At 39.8% G+C, this 11672-nt stretch overlaps 1 protein-coding gene, 1 long non-coding RNA gene and 1 other non-coding gene across 3 annotated transcripts; 2 read left to right on the top strand and 1 right to left on the bottom strand.

Annotated features, from left to right (window-relative positions):
- The first annotated feature begins 949 nt into the window (after positions 1 to 949).
- On the top strand, positions 950 to 1665 carry LOC117600744 (uncharacterized). Its single transcript, XM_034316563.2, has 2 exons — positions 950 to 1107; positions 1175 to 1665. Exons 1-2 carry the CDS (start codon positions 1077 to 1079, stop codon positions 1456 to 1458), a joined length of 315 nt encoding a protein of 104 aa, XP_034172454.1. The 5' UTR covers positions 950 to 1076; the 3' UTR covers positions 1459 to 1665.
- A 1343-nt stretch (positions 1666 to 3008) lies between these two features.
- TRNAM-CAU (transfer RNA methionine (anticodon CAU)) lies at positions 3009 to 3080 on the bottom strand. Its single transcript has one exon. It is a non-coding gene; the product is annotated as a tRNA-Met (tRNA).
- Positions 3081 to 5926: 2846 nt separating this feature from the next.
- LOC143306139 (uncharacterized) lies at positions 5927 to 11388 on the top strand. The gene is made up of 3 exons (XR_013063571.1): positions 5927 to 6466; positions 8480 to 9526; positions 9978 to 11388. It is a non-coding gene; the product is annotated as an uncharacterized LOC143306139 (long non-coding RNA).
- The last annotated feature ends 284 nt before the right edge of the window (positions 11389 to 11672 follow it).

Raw genomic sequence — 11672 nt, 5'->3', positions numbered from 1 at the left:
CTTACTGGCTAATGAGCCAGTAAATAAATAATAGCATTGATTGCAGCCGGCTCTAACGATACGTTCGCGATTCCCGCGAATTATGACCACGCGTGTGCACGGATAATATTATCAGGGCACTAAATAGCAATACTTGAAGTGCTCAAGTTAAGTGAGATTCTATGTACAATTTAACGATAATAAGCTATCTGTATGTTTTATGTAACTACTGTTAATGTTAATGAGTGACATTATCGTTAGCAGCTATTCATCCTGTTACGTATATTAATTCGTGATACTTCCATCATAATTCGCGTGTGCCATAAACGTTTTAATGTCAGCAATTATCCGAGGAGGATGATGGTGTACCTTTAGCCGCTTTCCAGCAGTGTCCTAAATTACAGGGAAAGTGTACGGAGCTTTGATACTCCTGAGCAATGCGGATAGAGGTATCACGCGTGCTTCCGTGAAAGATGTTGTTCCTTTTGTTCCTGTGGCACCTTAGATCGTGTTACCAGGTGCCATGGCTACGTGACGTTAACATTTATTTATCTGGCCGGGTTGACACGTTAACTAATATCAGACACCGGATATCAGACGAATAAACAGAGAGCTGCGGTCGATGGTAACCGAAGACGTTTTACAGTACCACAGCCTTTGGCTTCCTGCTCCAAGGTTGCCCGCGTACCGACCCGACATTGTTCGTGATCATCTATTTTCTGCTGTCCATCGATCGGAATCCATTTCATACGCGGAAGAACGGTCCCTGTCCACGGGACAACCGTTACACATAGGTGTGCTCGGGTTTATTTCGTTTTTATTTTATTTTTATTGCGGAATTTCGAGTTTCCAGACTGCCCCACTACCTCCCAACGGCCTTATTAACCCTTTCGCTATGAATTTATTTTATAATTAATTGCCACCGCCCCTGTATATCAAATACCGAATACTATGATTCAGCTACCCTCGAAACAAAATCCTATAGAAGAAAGGAAACAAAACATATTCCGTTTACAGTTACCGATACAATTTTTGAAAGATTTACGAGTGACGAGGGTTATTTTGATATTCTCAATGTTGAAATTTATTGGTAAAGGATGGCTGTACGATTGGCGTCCGATACAATACGTTAGTAGTGGAATTACTTTCTTCCTTCATTTATGATATTATTGTAATAATGTATCTGTTTATTCAGGTACATTGTATGCCATTAAATGCATGAAAAAGGATAGCAAGCATCGGTCACAATCCCCAGTTTATAAGGATAATACACCAAATACGTGTAAAGAAGAAAATATGAGACAAACGTTGTCAAAATCGTTCACAAGTTCCATACATTCTGAATCCAGTGATAACGCGCTTATTTTTAAAGTTCATCCAAGTGATCTACCTCTACGGAACGATGTGAAACAACGAACAGAATGCAACGAGCTTAACGATATTTTAGCTAAATGGAATGTTTATAAACCGAAGAAATAGTGTTCTTAGAAATACCTTTGGTCGTCCCAATTCGTGTACCGACTTTCGTATAAATTGTCCATATATTATGTAAAATAACGATTCTAATAAGTAGCTATTATAATTCTCATAGATCTCATAATTAAGTAAGAAAAAATGAATATTAAAAAATTACTAGCAAGTGTGTCAAGATAAGAGATCTATAGTAAATTATATTTAAGTATGTAAAATAAAGATAAACATATTTATTTATTAACTGTATTGCGTTTATTTTGTAAGATTGATCAAATATTTTTATAAATACCTCGATATTCCATCGAAAGGGTAATGAGATAATCGAGGTACCACCAAATTACAAAGCCCTTAATACTTTGTCCATGATTTATGATTTGCGTGGGCGTGTACAATGGAACGAGCACGTGCAAATTCGATGCTTGTGCTTAACGGTAACAACGCGCCACGCGACGCGACCCGTACTGATCCGGTCCTTTCGAGCCATGAAAGCTCGTGTTTGTGTCTGTTTGACAAGCGGTCAAGCCACTTTGTCACATATACGACGTGCTCACGTTAAATAATTCCGACCCGGGGTTACGCGCCCGTTCTCATTGATATTCCATTTATAAGGAGCGCGAGTAAACACTATCAATATTCGCGAGTAGGCGCCGTATAGACAGTGGTTAATATCTGCTTTCTATCTCCATAGAAATTCTATTTTTATATCTCCATTACCTCGTGCAAGTGATTACTTTTGTTTTGACACTCGATCTTGTTTTTAGTAGAAAATCTAACGTTACAAGGAAACGTTAGTTTCGAGAATAGATAGTGCTTCGAATAAAACAAACCCGGAAGAGTGATATAATAATAGACCAAGAAGTTAATAATGTGGAGGATAATTGCAATAGGCATCCCTTTTTCTGATTCTGTAATTAGGCGACCATGGTCGTTCTAAGTGACACTAATGATTCCGGGATAAGTTACCTATACGTTTACAGACAATTTTAATTTCTATTATTACAACCCTTTGAAGCCATCAAACAAAACATGTTATAATGACAATTGTGATGAGGATAGATTTTTTTTCATAATCGTATTGACATGGATACCGTACAGTGGTCGAGTGTTTTTCTTTCTGAAGGAATCTCGGTCAAAGCCAGTTCCTTCTTAAACTCTAAAGAGATACTTCGCGAAGCGAATATGACACCCACCAAATTTACGTTCGTGAACTCTGGTGAACTCCTGAACTCGTTGTCTCATCTTTTCTTTACGGACAATGACGAAGGAATGGCACTCATCGTTGTGCGTGTCATTGCTTACTGTACTTGTGTGTCGGGCTTACGGGACTTTAGGACACACTTCTACCTCCTTTTTGCATTGCAAATTGCTCAACTCGCAATTTAAACGCCCTCGCAATTGAATTAAAGTCGACACGTGAAGTGCGGTAAGATAAGATGTATTTCGTTTTAGTTAGAAGAATTGTTAACGTTTTGTATAAATCAAAATATTGTTTAACAACAATGTATCTCGTGGTATTAAGTGAAAAAAAGAAGAAAAAAATAAAAAATTATTCCAACTAGCAGAGCGTGGTTTCGATCCACGGACCTCTGGGTTATGGGCCCAGCACGCTTCCACTGCGCCACTCTGCTCTTCGATTCAGAGTTCTAAACTCGAGTATAAAACGAGCAATCAATCTCTTTCATTACTTAAACATAATGACATAGATCATTAATAGAATAATAATAATGACACAAAGACATGTGATATCATTATTATCCTTCTTGCTCTGAAATACTTGCTATCGAACTTTATTGATCAGAATATTGCAGTTTATTATTTCATATGACTGCAAAGGTTTATTCAACTGACCTACTTCCTAACATAATTTCCTGCCACTTGTCCCATCAGTCTCCTATCTTATTTCTACTAACAGCCAAAAATTTTTTGTCCCGAAATCTGAGCTAGTTTTAGACATTTGTTTTCACTTCGTGCTGGGTCAAGTATAAAAAAATCTGATGGAACAAGTTCTGGACTGTTCAACCGGATATGACAAAATCCTCCAGCCTAATTTATTATAAAACGACCCTCGAACATGCACGCCTAATTCAACAATCGTCTTTCGTCCACAATTTAATTGATTACAAATTCCAAGCGACACCGATGGAAGAAACAAATCTACTAAAACGGGCTACCGTAATTGAAAACAATTTTGTTCGGATGCTACCTACACATACCCCGAAGCGAGTAGCGTAAGCTGTGCAGCGTAGATCAACCACCTGGATCGATGTATGGAGATGCAGCGGATGCAAATAAGTATCTCGCTCGATCCAGGTGTGCTCCCCTTTTAAGATCAGCGATCTTAAACTAGCCCTCGCCTATATAGCATCCATCGAGACACGTGCTTCAAGTGAAGCAGTGAAACTACCTTATTGCTAGTCTGTACCGATACTTCGAAGCTTCTTCCGAAGCTGTAGTTAATTACCGATGTCCATTTGGGTTTTACGAACGATCGAGACAGGTTCAGAAGAACTGTGCGGACACTTGGGTTTAAGAAATTTATCGAAACGAATGAACGTCTGTTACGACATAGGATGGAATGATATTTCAATACTAATAGACATGCAATTAAATCGAGCATTATTTCCCTACGTTTTCTCCCCGAAGAAGGCTAGTACGCGGTGCATTGTACGAATTGTACGAGTAAGTGCATAAAGCGTAACAAAGTAAAATGCGCGTGCGTGGGGAGCCGGTGACTCCCCCGATGCAGTTCCTGGTGACGTCTGACTAAGCGTTCTATTTCGACCCACCCTCAGAGGCCGTGTGAGTAATCCCCAGACCGCATATATCCGCGCAGGTGGAACTCGTTCGAGGATTCTGCGAGTTTTGGATAGATGACCGGAAAGTCATATTCATACGCGGCGGACCCTATAATTATCATTGTGATATTATTAACCCCTTTCCTGTTTTAGGATTACGACGCGGCGTTGGTAAGTGTCAGGCAAAGCGAGTAAAAATTGAACCCTAGCAGCTTTTAAAATGATTTTGTAGAGAAATAAAAATGAACGAAAATCATGAAAGTTAAATGTTACACGCGTTAGGTTCGATAGTTCCTACGTTAATTTTCCGTACCGTTCAACAAGGTTCTGTATTATTTTCCTGACTGAGGGTTTCATACGTGAACCATTAATCATCTCGCGAAACAGCGACTTGTACGGCATGGTCCGACCGGATCCACGAGTACTTTCTGATTTTCTGCAATTAATTTATCATTTCGTAAATCACGTAGGCGGTGATTTTTCCCTGACGCATCGTTAATATCGTTTACAAAGTGTTACGAACGAAGTAGACAGGTGTTCCTGTCGGAACAGAATTCCAGTTTCCATGTGGAGCAAGGGAAAGCGCTAATAAAGCTATCTTGTCACAGACGTCGCAGCAGGGCAAAAATAACATGATATTAGCATTCAAGATCTTTCTTTCCGTCGCAACCAGCGTATTTGAATATAATGTCGTTTCTATTTCACCGCAATCGCGTGCAAAGAAACGTTCGATTTATTCCCCTTTCTTTTTCCCATGAAAACACGAAATAAATAGTAACTAATGACATTAGTTACCATGGTTTGCGGTTTGCAAAAGAAACCCCCTTATTCGACTATAGCAATCGTGCAAGTGGTGCCTTTTTATGCTGAAGACGAGCAATCAAGGATTGTTCTACATTTATAAACAGAAAGTAAATAGAGAATGCTAAAAAATTTTCCGAATTTTCTATACAATACAATCATTCAATTTATGCATTATTAGGCTGGTCTGATTAGTTTTGGAAACCAGAGCGAGAAATAGATTTCTGATCACTTTAATTGAAAAAGAGATTCGTATTATGGAATCTAATTTTATAGATATTTGGTATGTTGAAAGAACGATACACACACGTATGTCCATGAACAGTGACAGGAAGTAACGAGAAAGTACTGGAAATGCTGACTTGCAGTTTTCTCTCTACCAGAAATGAAGATAAGGAAGGAAGTAAAAGGAAGAAGTTTTCTACTGACCACACAAAAGAAAAAGATAAAAATAGTAGACTCCGCTATACCATTACCTTCTATTAAAAAATACTATCATCTAAATAAAATCTAACTATGCACATCTCTCAAAGGGGTTTATAAACATCTCTTAATAACAGTATCTAAAATCGGACAGAAGGAAACGTTTAATCGTGATCATTGCGTTGTCCAAACAAGCATATCTTAGCTCATTCCATTCGAGTTCATCTTCGTGATGCAAGCACAATGCTCGATTACTCAAACGCACACTCGTCGCGACCTTGCTCGGCATTATTATGCACGCGTACGAACATTTGTATTATCCAGAAAAGAAAAGAAAAAAAAATCGGATTCCCTTGACTGGTCGAGCGTTATCTCGCACGGTGGGGCATTAAATCAAAGTGCATACTCTTGTATGGGTGCAAAGAGTTGCATACGAGACTGCAGCTTCGCTGTGATTCGAGCGTGCACTTAACAAGTCGCCCACGTGGCTCGCATCGATTCTTGGCGATGCTCTCTCGTCCCGGTGCATCGGATGCACTGGTCGCGTGCACGCGCGCGAAATGGAGTGCATTAGAAGAGCGGTGCACCGCGTCACGTCACTTCTTTAATGCAAATTTCAACCGTTCTCGTGGTAGAAAAAGGGATTCGCGATACCAAACATGGTGGCCGTCGGTACGCGTAAATGGTCACCACGGAAAATTCTGAAACCGCACGCTACTTTCTGCTGTCTTGCCAAGGATGTGCAAGGTCCTCGCAAAAGGGATTGCCCTCTGCACGAATGCCGTGTCGCGGAGAAAGTTCCTTGAAACGAATTAACATTCCGTTTCCACCAGTTTTTCTTCAATTCCCCGCACGGTACTTTTAGCCGCGGGAAAAATAATCCTCGAGTCTGATTGTGTCTCTCGTACAAGATAAACTATACGATCGTTGGTACTATTTTAAAGAGCAGCTCAAATATGAGAAGCATAGATGATCAAATACTTTTGAACTAATCCGTGAGTACTAATTGTGATATCTTTTCCAATCAAGCGTTTATTAATCGTTACAAGTAAGATCGCGCGCAATTTTCTACGTGTGCAATTCAGGTAATCGTAGGTACATGAAATCACGGTATAATGGAGGTGGTTGCATAACGCGTTACGATATTGCTTACACTTTAATGTTACACGTACGCGTACGTTCAGGTGTATTTGCTATTTGAATACGTACAAGGGGTCTGAATTAAATCGAGGTTGTATGGAAACCTTGTTGTCTGTACCGTATCATTTTGCACCTGGATCCATTTATTGTATTTTAATTCAACGAAAGAGAAAGGAATAGAGATTGTGTTGAGAAGCAATCGACATCGAACCTTTCGTATATTATGCGCATACGATTAATTAATTTCTGGTAACGCTTCGAACGAGTTATGCTGTTCACCCACCATTTTTGTTCGCGTTACTCCGAAAAGTTGAAAAAACTACCGGCGCGATTAAAACGGTAGGTAGAACGGTCGACCTGTCAAGCGTGCACGTTTTTCCTCGCTTTTCGCGGAAATTCCTTGATGCAAGACGCAACAACTGTCTGCGATGGTAAAGTGTTGAAAATTTACCGCGATAAAAATAATTCACATAGAAACAATGAAGATTATACAATGTCCTCTTTGCGCATCAACTTTGCGATTAGCTGCATTCGTTAATGAACATTGAGTAATTATTCAGAAACTCTATTGCACAATTGCTTATCTGACTTTGTAATGAAACTTTCACTGAAATTAAAATTTCATCCAGCTTCTCGACTCGTGTATTTTTTAATGACTTTATAGCTACAGATCAATAGACGTCCGATGTCGAAGGTTATCATTATGGTAATTAGCATAGTTAGTACCCGTGTTATGGTTATCCAATGTGATTCTTGGAAGCGTGACGAACGATTACATCATAAAATCGTCGTGGAAAGGGAGTAAATTGTCGGGCCCGGAGGAAACCGCGAATATGCAAATTTCATGACACTTAACGAGATGCAGGAATGCGTTCCAGCGGATCGCTTTCATCGACAGTGCGACAGGAATGAAAAATAAGCGAAGCGCCCCGTTATGAGATCACTTTCGTTCACTTTCTTCTCTGTCGACAGAATTTATTTTTTTTTCGCGATCGCGGCTGAACGCGACCGATTCCTTCACGATAGAAAGTCTAAGTCCAAAATCGCTCTGATGAATTACGATGCCGCGTGCGTAAACCTGTCACCGGCGAGCATCGAGGGACGATTGCCATTTATCGAGTCAGCCGGTTCGTTAGTCCTTTTTCCGAGATCAGAATGCACGAGGAGAGACGCGAGGACCGTTTAGAATGTCAAATGAATTCGGTATCTGTCGATGCGCAAATGCGTAGCACGCCTTTCAGCGAGGAACGTGATTCTAAAAGCGCCGACCCGACGTTTTCTTGCTTCCTTTAACCACGGTCAAATTGGGAAACGGACAATTTTTTTTATAACGCCCAGTTATATTGAATTAAGTTCACGTAAATTTCATTGACTGATTCAATTACGCAATTTTCAAGAAATTCTATGCTCTTTCAACATGATATACCGAGAAAGTAAACGAATTTACTTGAGCAACGACAAACTTCTTTCAAAATTTCACTTGCTGGAATCCAGCAGGGAAAGTATAACGTACAGTATTAAGTATAATGGTGAATACGTTGGAAAAGAAACGGCCTAAATAGGCACGACAACATCACATTTCATCGCCTTTTTATAATTACGTATATAGAAAAATTGTAAATTATTTCCACATACCTGATTTTCGTGAAGTGACGAGAGCAGTTATTGGAAGAACGAGTGGAAAGCAAGGCTGGTGCGCGATGGTCAGGATCTTTTTGCCAGGTCAGAACGTTAAGGCCTCATTCTGCGTGGCGTGGTTACATTCCCCGTGCAATTAAAGCAATTAGTGTGGCGATACGCAAGAAAGGGTTGAAAAATCCTAGTAGGTACAGGACGCTAAACATTCTCGTTTCTTCCTGTCGTTCCAGCCGCTATATGCTCCGAGAAGTTTCTCTCCCCTGCGATGGCCTGCAAAGCAAAGAGAGGAACACGTCACTGCTGGTGTCCTTTTATTTTCACTTCCCGAGGAGGAGATTCTGAGGCGAGTATATAAGTACGTATCGCGTGCCTTGGGGAAGGACGAGATCGGGAGTGAAACAAAGGGTCCAGATGGTCGGGGGCCAACCATCTTCCTGGTTGTAATTTAAAGCGAGAGCCCACAGGCACCGACTCAGCCTCCTCGGGGATAATTTCGACCCTCCTTGACTATCCACCTTATATACAGGGTGCGGCGGAAAATTTGATGCAAACATATCGTAAACGCGACACAAACTAATTTAAATATTCCTTCTTAAGAAATTAATCTTTTTCTCATTCCAAATGTTGTGAAATAGTATACCTATGAATCACCTTTTCCCCAAATACAAAATCAGCTAAATAAACTTCTTAATTTCCTAAAATTGCATTATCCTTCTAAACTAATGTTGACAATTTGGATAATATTGTTTGAAATGACGAATTGCTATTACTGGCTTTTAAAACATGAATCATATCAGTATACTAACCATTACTGGAATTTGCCATCACGATAACTTGTCATAAACTGATAGTTGAATGATAGTAAGATCGACAAGCAACAGACAACCTATCAAAGGTGATACTGAGAATGATTCAATTTCTTAGAATGATGTTAGACTCATTTCCCCACTTGATGAAACATTGAAATTATTCCTTTTTAAAGAACAAAACCGTTTATATTAATTTTTTTTGTTTGTTGCACCCTGTATATACAACTGGCTCGTCTTTCACCCTCGTGTTTCTTTCTCAAAACCCCGTCCCTTGGTCGAGTATATACATCCACGTGACTCCCGATATTTTCCCAGACATTCTGACTGTTCGCAGATGCACTGTTTTAAAGGCTGAATACCGTGCATATAAAACCGAGTATATTTTCATTTGCATCCATCGTAGGAAAGAAGTTACGATGTTCCGAGAAAAGGAATGATCGGATTCTCGGGAAAGACTGGGAAAGGAAGGTAAAGGAACTCTTTGATGTCGTTTGCTGTTCTTCTGACATCTCGGCTCTGTTCGACCCTCGCCAGATCCTTTTGCTTCGTTTTTAGAATGCAAATCGACCGGTTCGTCCGAATTAAAGAGCAGAGGTGATATATACAATGAATATACAACGCGGGTCTACAGCATCAATCGTGAATTATGTTGATGGAGCAACGTAAATCTTCCCTACCACTAATTTCAATAAATAAATAAGCTAAACGTTCATTCGAGCACGAAAATTCGAAGATATCGATCCGATCGATTTCCCGACATTCGAAACAAAATGGCATCGAGAGATCTTAGCCAACAAAGGAACGGAAGAACCGCGCGAAGGCGGATTATCCGTCCTCTCCTTTCGGGATAATGATCTGTAGCGGTGCAGCGGAATCTGCTGAATATATATTAATGCTCGTCCTTTTTTCCCTCGTGTAGATAATGGTGGGTTTCGCAGGGCCGTGTTGGAAGGACGAGGAACCGTGAGGTGAAAAAGGAGTGTAGCGGGAAGGAAAAAGAAAAGGTTGTATTCGTCGGAACACGGGAGCACCTAAACGCCTAGCCTCGATTATAGCCGTGGAAAAAATGTTTAATTGCTTTGTGGCAAAGGAAATTACAGGAGGTAGACCGACGGGAGCAACAACCCCCTTTCGTCTGTTATCTAGAATACCTAGAAGGACCACCTTTATCCACCTGTTGGACAGCTACAAGATAACCTTCTCCCATACGTTCCCTGCGCATTCTTCTTCTGTTTGCTTTACAGTGGCATTTAGGTATTGATATCAAGATATCGAGTACACTGGAGGCCCATTAAAATCTATTTTTATTATTCTTAATTGGAATTTTGAATATTTAGGAATAAAATATCTCCCTTGTAAAGCTACGAGTGAAGTTTCTCTTGAGTCAAAATACAATATGTATCCCTATTATTAAAATCGCAGAAATCACTGAACGTAAACACGTCTTGATGTCAACAAACCTCGCGTTGCTTTGAAATATTTACACTTTCGTACGTGTTTTTGTTTCACATTGAATAAGCGATATTGCCGTATATTGAATAGAGTAATAACAAGACTCGACAAAGACGTAGAGAGGATGAATACGATACGTTGCAATCAGTTTTTAAGAAGCCGTTTTAATCGCCACGCTCGTCGTAATGGACTAATAGAACGTCAAAGAGATTCCTGAACGGTAAGGACTGTCTTTGAAGCATCTGTTACCGGTTCTTGCGTGTAACACGCTGTAAAAGATACTAGCTAATTACACGGTGATACGTTGTGGTTATCGACCATTTCGTTTGCATACTTCGCGTGCCCTTTGATATCGCAATAAATTTTCCTACGTGATCATGTAAACGTGACTGGGGCCCTTGAACACGTTACGAGCTGGGATATTCAATTTGAATTTACTCAGGTCAGAAGCTAATGGAAAAATCTTCTTAAGAAGAAATATAAGAATAATACTATTACGAGGATGAATAAATGATAAATGAATAGGAATGCTAGTTTTGAATGAAGCGAGATGATAATAATGATTCGAGGGAGTTCATAAAAGAGTATTATTAACTCCACACTGTTTGGTGGATATACCGCTTGCGTTTTCTTATCTAAATGTGGCACCGACTAAACGTGAACTCGTTAAAGACAACAGTGACACAAGACAGTCCAAGTTTCAGCCTAGTAAAAATATTTAGGTTTTATTTCGCCTGCATCCTTCTGTTTCCCACGTGTAAACGGTGTGATCTTTTTTTAGTTCATTCAGAATAACCTTACTTTCGTATGTAAACTAATGTCGCTTTTATCAACACCTTTTGTTCTAAGTAAACTAGAGTTTATTTTAATTTCTATTTTTTAACAGATGATACTAAATACCAACAAATGAATCTACCGATTGAGCATTGTCATTAAATGTCAATCGTGTATTAGGATTACCGAACCTAACCTAATTTCAACATTTTCGCGGGGACCTTTTCGACTGAAACGCACGTGCAATGCCTCGTGCCTTCGAAATCAACTTTTCACCGCTAAACCTGGAGGACAACGATGGCATTACTTACTTTCTATTTTCCATTGACTTTCAATGAGCGAACTGTCTGGCACAACGATCGTAGTCAGGATATTTCTCAAATGTGCT

The sequence above is a fragment of the Osmia lignaria genome, chromosome 16 (genome assembly GCF_051020975.1).
Source record: "Osmia lignaria lignaria isolate PbOS001 chromosome 16, iyOsmLign1, whole genome shotgun sequence".
NCBI classification, from domain to species: Eukaryota; Metazoa; Arthropoda; class Insecta; order Hymenoptera; family Megachilidae; genus Osmia; species Osmia lignaria.
Note: the sequence above shows the minus strand (reverse complement) of the source record. Positions and strands in the feature narration are given on the sequence as shown.